General features: G+C 52.2%; 1 protein-coding gene across 1 annotated transcript in view; it reads right to left on the reverse strand.

Moving 5' to 3' along the window:
• LOC140421262 (chitin synthase chs-1-like) overlaps positions 1–13682 on the reverse strand; it is a 48603-nt gene that overhangs the window by 32893 nt on the left and 2028 nt on the right. Inside the window, exon 2 of the mRNA XM_072505882.1 lies at positions 5403–5446. Within this exon, the coding sequence (XP_072361983.1) occupies positions 5403–5446 (44 nt within the window). The remainder of the gene's footprint in view (positions 1–5402; positions 5447–13682) is intronic.

Consider the following 13682-nt stretch of genomic DNA (forward strand, 5'->3'; position numbering starts at 1 on the left):
AAGAGGCTGAGATCCGGTGTATGAAAACTTGGGAGTAGAACTCGCAAAGAAGTGGGCGCGTTTTAATAAGGTTAAAGCGGCCCTGTATGCGAAGGGAATAAAATTTGGACTGCTCAACCCGGCCTCTCTTTGGTTGACCTATGAAAACCGGGAACTATATTTTGGCTCGCTGAAAGAAGTTGCGGTCTTCATGAAGGACAATAATCTGGTAGTGGCATAATGACTTTAAAATCTAGCCGGTAGTGGTCTGAGTTAAAAGTTTTGTGTTGCTTTATATTTTTTTAAATCCCAGCCTTTCACTTTAACTTAAGCTGCGGTGATTGGGAAAAGAAGGATCTCTCGGATTGATTTGATTTTGATCCGTTGCTGTATGTACCGAGGTGCAGTGAAAAAAAATTTAAATTGCGATGTTCTCGGCGGGGGGAGGGGGGGGAAATAGAAAAGATGTTTGAGTTTTTGCATGCATAAATTTTTTCTTATCCTGTTGATTTTTCTTCGATTGTTTTCGGCTCTGTTTGAAGGTGATGGGACTGATAAGGTGTTCTAAAGGGAGGAGGGGTAGGCCTCTGCCCCCGGACCTTGGGGGACTGTTTGTTTGCTTTCTGTGTTTGTTGCTATTGTTTTGAGAACTTACGTTAAGAATGGAGGGGTGAGGATCCAGCAGGTGGTAGGATGTTAGGTGCCAAGGGCGGGAGCTGCTAGGCTAGCTGGGAGAGCTGGTTCACAGGAGCAAAGTGAGGGGAGAGCTGAAGAGAGACGGAGTATGGGAGGGGAGTGGGGAGTTGGAGGGGACTGCTGACGACTAGGGGACTTTTAAGAGGTTGGAGATGGAGACCAGATGGCGGTGGCTTCGGAGGGGCGGGCCAGGGGAGGTGCGGGATATGGGCTAAGGGCTGGCCAAGGAATGGTCATGGCTGATCGACAGAGCCCCCCCCCCCGCCGACCAGACTGGTTACGTGGAATGTTCGTGGACTGAATGGGCCGGTCAAAAGGGCCCGTGTGTTCGCACACTTGAGACAGCTAAAGGCAAATGTGGCCATGCTACAGGAGACACACTTGAAGCTGGGAGACCAAGTTAGACTGAAGAAGGGATGGGTCGGACAGGTATTTCATGCGGGTCAAGGGGGGTGGCCATCCTGATTAACAAAAGGATGGCATTTGAGGTAGGGAGGATAGAGGCAGACCCGGGAGGCAGATTTATTATGGTTAGCGGGAAACTGGAGGGAATGGCAGTGGTGTTGGTAAATATATATGCCCCAAACTGGGATAATGTCGCGTTTGTCAGGAAGGTGCTGGGAAAGATACTGGACCTTGACTCGCACCGGTTGGTTATGGGGCTGTGACTTCAACAAGGTCCTAGATCCAAGTTCTAGGTCAGGCAAGGTATCAGCAATGGCGAAAGAACTGCAGGGGTTCATGGAGCGCAAGGGAGGGGTTGATCCGTGGAGATTCGAGTGGCCACAGAACAATGAATATTTATTCTACTCTCATGTGCACAAGGCATACTCCAGGATAGATTTCTTTGTACTGGATAAAATACTATTAGCGGGGGTGGAGGACACTGAGTACTCACCAATTGTGGTCTTAGACCACATGTGACATTGGATAGACCTGTGGGTAAGCACAGGAAAGTCCCAGCGCCCGCAGTGGAGATTAGATGCACGGCTGTTAGCGGACGACGAGATCTGTGAGCGAGTGAGGGAGGCCATTCGGTGGTATATTAAGAACAACGACATGGGAGAGACCACGGCTGGGGTGGTGTGGTTATTAGAGAGGAATGTGTTTCGATTCGGGCCCATAGGGAGAAGACTGAATGGGCGAAGCTGGACAGGTTGGTAGGAGAAATCTTACAGGTGGACAGGAGATATGCGGAGTCTCTATATGAGGAGCTCCTAAAGGAGCGTCAGAGACTCCAAATGGAATTTGGGCTCCTTTCCACAGGTAAGGCGGAGGGACAGCTGAGGACGGTAAAAGGGGCAATATATGAATATGGGGAGAAAGCTAGCAGGATGCTGGCACATCAGCTGAGGAAGTAGGAGGCGCGAGAGAAATAGGGAAAATAAAGGATATGATGGACCGGTTAACGACGTGTTCCGTGAATTCTATAGTCGACTATATGAGTCGGAACCCCCGGTCAGGGAGAAGGGTATGAATCAATTCCTGGAGAGGCTAGAGTTCCCGAAGGTAGATGAGGAGCTGGTGCAAGTCCAGGGGTCTCAATTGGGCTCGGGGAGGTGATAGACGGATTGGGGGTGATGCAATCAGGTAAGGCCCGGGACCTGATGGATTCCCAGTGGAATTTTATAAAACGTTTTCTTGGCTACTGGGGCCACTTCTGGTCAAGGCTTTTAACGAGTCCAAGGAGCTGGGAGTGCTTCCCCCAACGCTATCGCAGGCATCAATCTCTCTCATCCTGAAGCGAGACAAGGACCCGGAGAGCTGTGGATTGTACAGGTCAATTTCCCTTTTGAATGTACATGCTAAATTGCTGGCAAAGATCTTGGCCACTCGAACAGACGATTGTGTCCCGGAGGTAATCGGGGAGGATCAGACGGGATTTGTGAAGGGCAGGCACCTAACATCCAATATTAGAGGGCTTCTTAATGTTATAATGATACCAGCGGAGGGGCACGATGTTGAGGTGGCAATAGCCATGGACGCGGAGAAGGCTTTTGACCGGGTGGAGTGGAAGTATCTATGGGATATTTTAGGCAGGTTTGGGTTTGGGCAGGGATATGTGGATTGGGCCCGGCTGTTATATCAGGCTCCGGTGGCAAATGTAAGAACCAACCAAATCCAGTCAGAATACTTTAGTCTCTGTAGGGGGACAAGGCTGGGATGCCCGCTCTCCCAATTACTGTTTTCCCTGGCCATAGAGCCTTTAGCAATGGACCTTAGATCATTAAATGCTTGGTGGGGGGGTAGTGAGGTGGGATGGGGTGGAGCACAGGGTCTCTCTCTATGCGGACAAGTTGCTGCTGTATGTCACAGACCCGGTGGGCGGAATAGCCAAAAGCATGGAGATATGAGGAAAATTTGGGCGATTTTCAGGCTTCAAGTTAAATATGGGTAAAAGTGAGATGTTTGTGATCCAGGCACGGGCAGGAAAGGAGACTGCAGGAGTTACCTTTTAAAGTGTCTGAGAGGAGTTTTAGATATCTGGGGATTCAAGTGGCTCAGGATTGGGGGCAGCTTCATAAGTTAAATCTGGGCAAAGCGGTCGCTCAAATGAAAAGGGACTTCCGCAGGTGGGACATGCTCCCGCTGCGCTGGCGGGGAGGGTCCAGACGGTGAAGATGATGGTCATTCCGAAACTGCTCTTCTTTTTCAATGTCTTCCGATTTTTGTCCCAAAGACTTTTTTCAGGAAAATGGACTCGGCGATATCGAGTTTTGTGTGGGCGGGTAAAACCCCGAGAGTAAAGAAGGCACTCCTGGAATGGGGTCGCGGAGAGAGGGGCTTGGCCCTCCCGAGCTTTATTAACTATTATCGGGTGGCCAACGTATCAATGGTCAGGAAGTGGGAAGTGGGGGAGGGGTCGGGTTGGGAGCGAGTGGAAGCGGCATCCTGCAAGGGTACGAGTTTGGAGGCTTTACTAACGGCGCCTCTGCCCTTCTCGCCGGCTCGGTACTCTACAAGCCATGTGGTGGTGGCAGCCCTAAGGATGTGGGGGCAATGGAGGCAGCACATAAGATTGGAAGGGGTGTCAGTGTGGTCACCGATTTGTGACAACCACCGATTTGTCCCGGTGGGGTGCTGGATGGGGGCTTTAAGAGATGGCAGCAGGCAGGTATTGAGAGATTTGGGGACCTATTCATTCAGGAGGGCTTTCTGACCTTGGAGGCACTAGAGGAGGAGTTTGAGTTGCCGGGTGGGAATGGGTTTCGGTACCTTCAGGTGAGGGTCTTTGTACAGAGGCAGGTGCCAAGCTTTTCTCACCTCCCCCTGAGGGGACTACAGGTCATGGCGATGTCAAAAACAGGGGTTTGAGAGGGAAGGGATTTGGAGATATACAAGGAGTTGATGGAGTGGGAAGGGGCCCCTGTCAGAGAGGTGAAGAGGAAGTGGGAAGAGGAGCTGGGAGGAGAGTTGGAAATTGAACTGTCGGAAAAAGCCTTGAAGAGAGTCAATTCATCCTCGTCGTGTGCCAGACTTAGCTTGATCCAGTTCAAGGTGGTCCACAGGGCCCACATGACGGCAGCCCGGATGAGCAGGTTCTTTGATGAGGTAGAGGACAGATATGGGCGATGTGCGGTAGCCCGCGAACCATGTACATATGTTTTGGGCATGTCCGAAATTGAGGGGATTCTGGCAGGGATTTGCAGACATTATGTCAGAATCCTGGAAGGGAGTCCAGAACTGGCAATATTTGGGGTATTGGAAGATCCTGGGGTATCGGAAGATCTGGGGGCGATGTCCTGGCCTTCTCCTCCCTGGTGGCCCGGAGACGGATTTTGCTGGGGTGGAGGGACTCAGAGTCCCTGAATTCAGGAGTGTGGGTCAGCGATATGGCAGGGTTTCTAATTCTGGAAAAAAATCAAGTTCGCCTTGAGAGGGTCAACTCAGGAGTTTGCCCGGAGATGGCAACCGTTCATCGATTTCTTCAAGGAAAATTGAATGTCAGCAGTAAGGGGGGGGGGGGGAGGGGGGAGAAGTTGGTGGGGGGGGGGGGGGGGGGGGGGAGAAAAACAGGAGGCATGGCAATGTCAGATAAGGACAGGGAACTTCGTATCCGGGTAATTAAGGAATAGGGCGGGGATAGTAGGGGATGTTGTTTTCTGTTTTTTGTTCATTTAGGTATTTTGCGTGTGTCGGCCTGTGCGGTTGTTTAAGAAATGTTAATATGTAATACTGTGAAAATTAAAAATGCTTCAATGAAATATTTTCTAAAAAAAAAAAAAAGCTTTTGAGGCTAGATCAATTGAAAATTACAAAAATGAGATAGATAGATTCTGGTTCGATAATGTTATAAAGGGATATGGAACCATGGAGAATAAATGGAGTTAACATTCAGATCCGTCACTAATTGAATGGCAGAGCGAGCTTGAAGACCTGATTGGCCAATTACAGTTCCTTTGTGCCTCACAGGTGTGTATGTGAACAGTAGGTAAAGATAGAATTGAACTCAGTAAGGGAACGGATGGACACCCATACTGCCACTAAATGTCTTGGCTCACAGATCAAAACCTGAGGCAAAATCTCCACCATAGGTTTAACCTGTAAAGCAAGATGGGTCAGTGTTTTCAGAAAGGAAGGGGGAATATCTGAAGAAAACAATTCAAGCCGAAAGAAAACCCTGCAATTATAATGCCAGTTATGCTAGTGCTGGAAACGTATTTAGTTCTGGGCAGGCCGGCCAATTAGCAACACGTCAGGATTATTTAGACCTTATCGATACTCACTATCTTCAACTGTGGGCTCCATTTCATCTTCTTCATCAACTATTCTGATGGAAAAAAAATCAAACAATATTTTGAATAATTCTCTAAAATTGAAACAGTTTGAATATAGAGCATCAAATTATATGATGGTACTAGTAAATATAAAATATATAAAGAAAAGCCACAAATGTACTATATCAATCTGTAGATTCCAATGTGATGACCTTTTGAAAATGATCCAAGAAAAGTCTCCCTCCAGGGACAAAATATTTCAAACATATACCCAGAAATCTCAAGAACACAGAACAAAACCAATTGGAAAAGTAGGAGAATGGAAAGAGCAGACCTGATTTTAACTCTTTGCAGGTGGATGGGTTTTGAATGGGTTAAAATTGGGACCTATATTTCTGAATGTCAAGTTTCAGATGTATAGAAATACCCACAGGTATACTGGGATTGAATCGTTCTTGGAGTAATTTCAAGTAGAAGTTGCCTCTGTGGATCCTGAAACATTTGGTGATTTTGCTTGGACACCTGTCATCATAATTTGTGGGAAACATCTTTCTCATGCTTAAAAATGAAACAGGAAGCATTCAAGCGGCTCAGATTTTCACCACAAGTTAAGGGGCTGGATTCCCTGTTCCTACGTCTTAAGTGCTGACACCAACGGAGGAACCGTGGATTCCACGATGGAAAGGTCCGTGCCACACCCGCACTGATTCCGCTGCCAGTGAGGGGCTAGCACAGATGCCGCTTGAGACAACCGCAGAACACGCGGAAAATGGTGGGAGAATCGCCGGGTCCATGCTGGACATGCGCAGGGCTGCAAGCTGCAGCCACGCATATACTATACACCCCTCACACACGCACTGATCGCGCCCAAAAAGATGGTGCCAGTTGTCCTGGACTGCATACCCGTCCACTCAACCACACAGTCCACCCCCTGGCAAGCCCCCACTACTCACCTCAGACCTGGCAGAAGCCCCCCGGCCAGCGGCATGACTGTCGATGAAGTATGGCGGTGCTGGACACTGTCCGTATGCCCACTTTCTTTCCCCGCAGCCACCAGCAGATAGGTTAGCACAGCAGATATTAAAGGCCATGGCAGAAGGATGGAGGGTATCTCTTGGCATCAGGGGTCTTAGGGCCGATTGGATTGCTTTTGGGGCATGGAGGGGCCAAAGGAGGTGGGGGGAAGACCTTGGCATGGGATGCATGAGGGCCCTAAGTGTGGGTGAGGGGGGGAGGCATGGATGGTGTGTGGGAGGGGGTGAAGGACAAGTGCTGGAGACATGCTTTATTTTTAAACTTTGGGCACAACGCCAGATCCCCAAGGCAGACCCAACCTGCCTCTACACTCGTCAGCCTCCCCAGTTCTTCCAGGGTCGCCCACCCCAACATGTAATCCAGCATGCCCCAACCCCCTCACACCCCTCTGCACCATTGGTCCAGACCAAAAATCTGACAGTCGGGCATACCATTTTTAAAGGTTGGGTCATGGAGCCGCGAACCCTCCCGACTTGGGAATGAAAATCTGGGCCAGAATTCACGGAGTTTGGAAAACAGAATTTTCTCTCCCTTTCCCACACACAACCAAAGACATAACTGAAGGAATAGAATTCCATGGAACATCAGGATACCAATTTACAAAACCAATTCAAATAAATCCCATTGCCGCAACCAGGAGTTGAGGTGGGGAGAGAGGCAGAGGGTCACTTGAGAATCCATCACCAAGTAGCTATCGCCAGAGTCTGGGCAGTCTGGTCAGCACTTCACAAATGTAACAAATCAAGGCCATATAAAGCTTGCTCTCTAACCAACCAGGAAGCCACCCCAATCACTACAGAAAAAGAGAAGCACAGGTCCTTGAGAACATGATAAATTTCATAAAGAGATCTGTGATAAAGTCTGAGCTCTCCCTCAAGGAAGCATAAAGATCAAGTAACTATGGCTGGAATATTTGCCACAGAGTCAGGAAACAAGGACCTGCACCAACCTCTGATTGGAAATGATTAAAGTTAAGATTTTCTCATGGGTGAGTCTTCAGTTGTAATGGATACAAGTTTTCTGTACAATTAAGGGCAATGGATGGGCTCTCAAAGTTGGACAGCCAGAGACCTTTAAGTTGGAAGGAATGGTTGTTCCGGTTGCGGCGATGCGGAGCTAAGCCGCAAGATTCGGCAGCTCCCACGATCACGGACTTTCAAGCTCTCTAGAGGAGCCCCAACGGGAATATTTTGAAAACGTTCCGTGTGGGAAGGGAAGAGTGAGGTCCCCCTTCACCGTTTATGGACCGGACTAGAAGCGAAACGGCTAAAAAAGCGGCATTGGAGCAGCGGGAGAAGCGAGGGAAGAAAAACAAAATGGCGGCGGCCGGGGATAAAGTGGAATGCGGGCCGGAGCTGCATGAGTTCATTAAGCGCTGCTTCGAGGAGCTGCGGAAGGAGATGCTGGCACCTATGCTGTCGGCGATTGAAGGATTAGGGGTGGGTGACCCGGAAGGCCCACAAGGTAAAGATCCAGGAGGTGCAGAAAAAAGTCAATGAGAACGAGGATGAGATCTTGGGCCTGGCGGTGAGAGTGGAGGAGCACGAGGCGCTGCACAGGAGGTGGGCGGGAAGATTCGAAGACCTGGAGAACAGGTCGAGGAGAAAGAATCTTCGGATCCTGGGTCTCCCTGAAGGAGTGGAGGGGGCCGGTGCCGGGGCATATGCGAGCACGATGCTCGAGTCGATGATGGACGCGGAGGCCCCTTTGAGGCCTTTGGAGCTGGATGGGGCACAGCGGGTGCTGGCGAGGAGGCCCAAGGCTAATGAGCCGCCAAGGGCGATTGTGGTGAAGTTTCACCGTTTCACGGACAGAGAGAGGGTCTTGAAATGGGCCAAGAAAGAGCGGAGCAGCAGCTGGGAGAATGCGGAGATCCGAATATACCCAGACTGGAGCACAGAGGTTGCAAAGAGGAGAGCGGGTTTCATCTGGGCCAAGGCGGTGCTGCACCGGAAAGGAGTGAGAATCAGAATGCTGCAGCCAGCGCGATTGTGGGTCACATACAAGGATCAACATCACTATTTTGAAACGCCTGAGGAGGCTTGGACCTTTATTCAAGCTGAAAAGTTGGACTCAAACTGAGGGTTTGTGAGGGTGGGGGGGATGTTTGATGTTTGTTGTACATAAGGATGTTAATCACGCGCAGGAAATGTTCCACGGGCTGGGGGAGGGATGGGGATGGGGAAAGGGACCGGGTAAGAAGACCGTACGAGACGGTGGGCGCTGGTGCTGGAGGGAGAGGAGGCTCGGGGATGGGGGAAATGAGACAAGGCCGCGACAGGAGCTGCGCCAGAGGGGGCGGGGCAGGCTTAGGAAAGCGCGGGTTTTTTCCCACGCTAGGGAAGAAAGGAGGGGGGGAATGGAGGAGCGCACACTGATTGGGAGATTCCCACACGGGGGGGTCAATGGGACGGCGGGGGAAGCCGGGGTCAGCAGGTGTCAGCTGACTTACGGGAGTGCTATGGGGGGAGCAAAAAAGCTAGACACGGGTCTAGCAGGGAGGGGGGGGGTGAAAAGGGTTGCTGCTGCACTGGCCGAAGGGGAATGGGACACAGAAGAGGTGGTCGGGGCGGGGGTCTCCCGTCTGGGGGACTGGAGGGGAGGTTGGCGCGGGCCGGGGGGGGTAGGTGGGAGGCCCCCCAATCCGGCTGATAACGTGGAATGTGAGGGGCCTGAATGGGCCGGTAAAGAGGGCCTGAGTGTTCGCGCACTTAAAGGGACTGAAGGCAGACGTGGTCATGCTCCAGGAGACACATTTGAAGGTGGCGGATCAGGTCAGATTAAGAAAGGGATGGGTAGGACAGGTATTCCATTCGGGGCTGGACGCAAAGAACAGAGGGGTGGCAATATTGGTGGGGAAGCGGGTGTCGTTTGAGGCCAAGAATATCACAGTGGACAATGGAGGTCGATACGTGATGGTGAGCGGTAAGTTGCAGGGGACGTGGGTGGTATTGGTAAATGTATACGCCCTGAACTGGGATGATGCCGGATTCATGAAGCGCATGCTGGGGCGCATTCCGGACCTGGAGGTAGGAAGCTTGATAATGGGTGGGTTTTTAATACGGTGTTGGACCCAGCACTGGATCGCTCCAGATCTAGGACCGGAAAGAGGCCGGCTGCGGCCAAGGTGCTTAGGGGGTTTATGGATCAGATGGGGGGAGTGGACCCATGGAGGTTTGCCAGGCCACAGGCCAGGAAATTTTCTTTTTTCTCCCACGTGCACAAAGCCTACTCCCGGATAGATTTTTTTGTTCTGGGCAGGGCGCTGATCCCGAACGTGGAGGGAACGGAGTATTCGGCCATCACCATTTCAGATCACGCCCCGCACTGGGTGGAACTGGAGTTGGGAGAGGAGAGGGACCAACGGCGGTTGGATGTGGGACTGCTGGCAGATGAGGCGGTGTGTGGGAGGGTGAGGGGGTGTATCGAAAGGTACTTGGAGGCCAACGACAACGGGGAGGTGCGGGAGGGGGTGGTATGGGAGGCTCTGAAGGTGGTGATCAGGGGAGAGCTAATCTCCATCAGGGCTCATAGGGAGAAGATAGAGGGCATGGAAAGGGAGAGGTTAGTGGGGGAGATTTTAAGAGTGGACAGGAGATACGCAGAGGCCCCTGAAGAGGGATTACTTAGGGAAAGGCGACGTCTCCAGACGGAGTTTGACCTGTTGACCACAGGGAAAGCAGAGGCACAGTGGAGGAAAACGCAGGGGGCGACGTATGAGTATGGGGAGAAGGCGAGTCGGATGCTGGCACACCAGCTCCGTAAGAGGATGGCAGTGAGGGAAATAGGTGGAGTCAAGGATGGAAGGGGAGCTACGGTGCGGAGTGCGACAAAAGTAAATGAGGCATTCAAGGCCTTCTAAGAGGAGCTGTGCAGATCCCAGCCCCCAGCGGCGGAAGAGGGGATGAGACGATTCCTGGACCAACTGAAGTTCCCGTGGGTGGAGGAGCAGGAGATGGCTGCTTTGGGGGCACCAATTGGGTTGGAGGAGCTGAGCAAAGGTTTGGGGAGTATGCAGGCAGGGAAGGCCCCGGGACCGGACGGGTTCCCGGTGGAATTCTACAGGAAGTACGTAGACCTGTTGGCCCCGCTGCTAGTGAGGACCTTTAATGAGGCAAGGGAGGGGGGGACCCTGCCCCCGACGATGTCGGAGGCGAAGATCTCTTTGATCCTGAAGTGGGACAAGGACCCACTGCAATGTGGGTCGTACAGGCCGATCTCGCTCCTCAACGTGGATGCTAAGTTGCTGGCAAAAGTGCTGGCTACGAGGATCGAGGACTGTGTCCCGGGGGTGATTAACGAGGACCAGGCGGGATTTGTAAAGGGCAGGCAGCTAAACACCAATGTGCGACGGCTCCTAAACGTGATAATGATGCCATCGGTGGAGGGAGAGGCGGAGATAGTGGCAGCTATGGATGCGGAGAAGGCCTTTGACCGAGTAGAGTGGGAGTACCTCTGGGAAGTGCTGCGTAGGTTTGGGTTCGGGGGAGGGTTAAGCTCCTTTACAGAGCCCCGGTGGCGAGTGTGGTTACGAATCGGCGGAGGTCGGAGTATTTCCATCTGTACCGGGGGACAAGGCAGGGGTGCCCCCTGTCCCCCCTGTTGTTTGCATTAGCAATTGAACCCTTGGCCATGTCATTAAGAGAGTCTAGGAAATGGAGGGGGGTGGTCCGAGGGGGAGAGGAGCATCGAGTGTCGCTTTATGCAGATGACCTGTTGCTGTATGTGGCGGATCCAGTGGAGGGGATGGTGGAGGTCATGCAGACTCTAAGGGAGTTTGGGGATTTTTCGAGCTATAAGCTTAATGTAGGGAAGAGTGAGCTCTTTATAGTACAGGCAGGAGACCAGGAAAGGGGGATAGACGATCTACCGCTGAGGAGGGCGGAGGGGAGCTTTCGGTACCTGGGGATCCAGATAGCCAGGAGTTGGGGGACCCTACATAAACTGAATCTGACGAGACTGGTGGAGCAGATGGAGGAGGACTTCAAAAGATGGGACATGTTGCCGCTCTCGCTAGCGGGTAGAGTGCAGTCGGTCAAAATGGTGGTCCTCACGAGGTTTCTTTTTGTGTTTCAGTGCCTTCCCATCGTGATCACCAAGGCCTTTTTTAAGAGGGTAGGCAGGAGCATGATGGGGTTTGTGTGGGCAAATAAGACCCTGAGGGTAAGGAGAGGGTTTCTGGAGCGCAGTAGGGACCGAGGAGGGTTGGCGCTGCCGAATCTGGGGGGCTACTACTGGGCAGCAAATGTGGCGATGATCCGTAAGTGGGTGATGGAGGGAGAGGGGGCAGCATGGAAGAGGCTGGAGATGGCGTCCTGCAAAGGAACGAGCCTGGGGGTGCTGGTGACGGCACCGCTGCCGCTCTCGCCGACAAGGTACACCACGAGTCCGGTGGTGGCGGCATTGCTAAAGATCTGGGGCCAGTGGAGACGGCACAGGGGTGCAATGGGAGCCTCGGTGTGGTCCCCGATCAGGGGTAACCACCGGTTTGTCCCGGGGAGGATGGACGGGGGGTTTCAGAGCTGGCATCGGGCGGGCATTAGAAGAATGGGGAACCTGTTCATTGATGGGACGTTTGCGAGCCTAGGGGCACTCGAGGAGAAGTTTGGGCTACCCCCGGGAAATGCTTTCAGATACATGCAGGTGAGGGCGTTTGTGAGGCGGCAGGTGAGGGAATTCCCGTTGCTCCCGGCACAGGAAATTCAAGACAGGGTGACCTCGGGCGTATGGGTTGGAGAGGGCAAGGTGTCGGCGATATACCAGTAGATGAAAGAAGAGGGGGAGGCGTTGGTAGAGGAGCTGAAGGGTAAATGGGAAGAGGAGCTGGGGGAGGAGATTGAGGAGGGTCTGTGGGCTGAAGCCCTAAGTAGGGTTAATTCCTCTTCCTCGCATGCCAGGCTTAGCCTGATACAATTTAAGGTGGTTCACAGAGCGCACATGACGGGGGCGAGGCTGAGTAGGTCCTTTTGGGTAGAGGACAGATGTGGGAGGTGCTCAGGAAGTCCGGCGAACCATGTCCATATGTTTTGGTCATGCCCGGCACTGGAGGGGTTCTGGAGAGGAGTGGCGGGAACAATATCTAAGGTGGTGAAAGCCCAGGTCAAGCCAAGCTGGGGGCTAGCAATATTTGGAGCAGTGGACGAGCCGGGAGTGCAGGAGGCAAAAGAGGCCGGCATTCTGGCCTTTGCGTCCCTAGTAGCCCGGTGAAGGATCTTGCTAATGTGGAAGGAGGCGAAGCCCCCCAGCGTGGAGGCCTGGATAAATGATATGGCTGGGTTTATCAAGCTAGAGAGGATAAAGTTTGCCTTGAGAGGGTCTGCGCAGGGGTTCTCCAGGCGGTGGCAACCGTTCCTAGACTATCTCGCGGAGCGTTAGATGAAGGTCGGTCAGCAGCAGCATCAACCCAGGGGGGGGGAGGGGGTGGGATGTCTTACGAAGTGCGGGGGGGGGGGGGGGGGGTGGGAGGGAGGGGGAAGGGGGGTCTGTCTGGGGGGTATTTGAGCAAGACAATACATGAAGGATCTGGAAAACTGGCATGTACGGGAGGAATCCAATGTACAAAGTTCTGTAACATATATTTTTACCATGTTTATGTCTTGCTATGTGCGGTTTCTTTCCATTTGTTACGGGGGGGGGGGGGTTGTTTGTAAGGGTGAAAAATTGTGTTCAAAATTTTAATAAATATATATACTTTTTTTAAAGTTGGAAGGAATACTTGACTGAATTGCAAGGTATTTACTGCAGAGGGCAGCTCAACAGGAAGGTGCTCTCTCCGTCACATCTTAAAAAAGCATTAAAATCAGCCAGATTACCACTGTGGTGCAAGGAGAGGATGGTCCTTTTCCAGGGTGCTCTGTGGCTACACCTTGCCCAAGCAAGTAGGAAGGGTTCTTCGACCTGCCAGAAACACTAGAAACCCAGCCTGCCTCTAATCAGTTGGTCTGCAACTCGTCATGTTAGGAAACTGGAGGCTGAATGGAAAATCCAATTCAGCCTTCTCAATTGACCTTTCACACGATTCTTAATGAGCCTAATTGCGTGCCCACCTCAGTGAGAGAGGGTGGTCTTGGCCTTTGCCAGAAACCGGTCAGGAAGTGGCACATTGTCCGGCCTTGTAATTTCCCAGCCTTGTCCTCCTCTGTTCCCAACATCAACAGAACCTGGAAATTCAGCCCTCTATGGCTGGGAGTTCCATTCGGGAGTCTAAGTGCTCCCACTGTCGGAGAATCACGGCAAGATTTCGCTGCTACTGGG

Source organism: Scyliorhinus torazame, chromosome 1 (genome assembly GCF_047496885.1).
Source record: "Scyliorhinus torazame isolate Kashiwa2021f chromosome 1, sScyTor2.1, whole genome shotgun sequence".
NCBI classification, from domain to species: domain Eukaryota; kingdom Metazoa; phylum Chordata; class Chondrichthyes; order Carcharhiniformes; family Scyliorhinidae; genus Scyliorhinus; species Scyliorhinus torazame.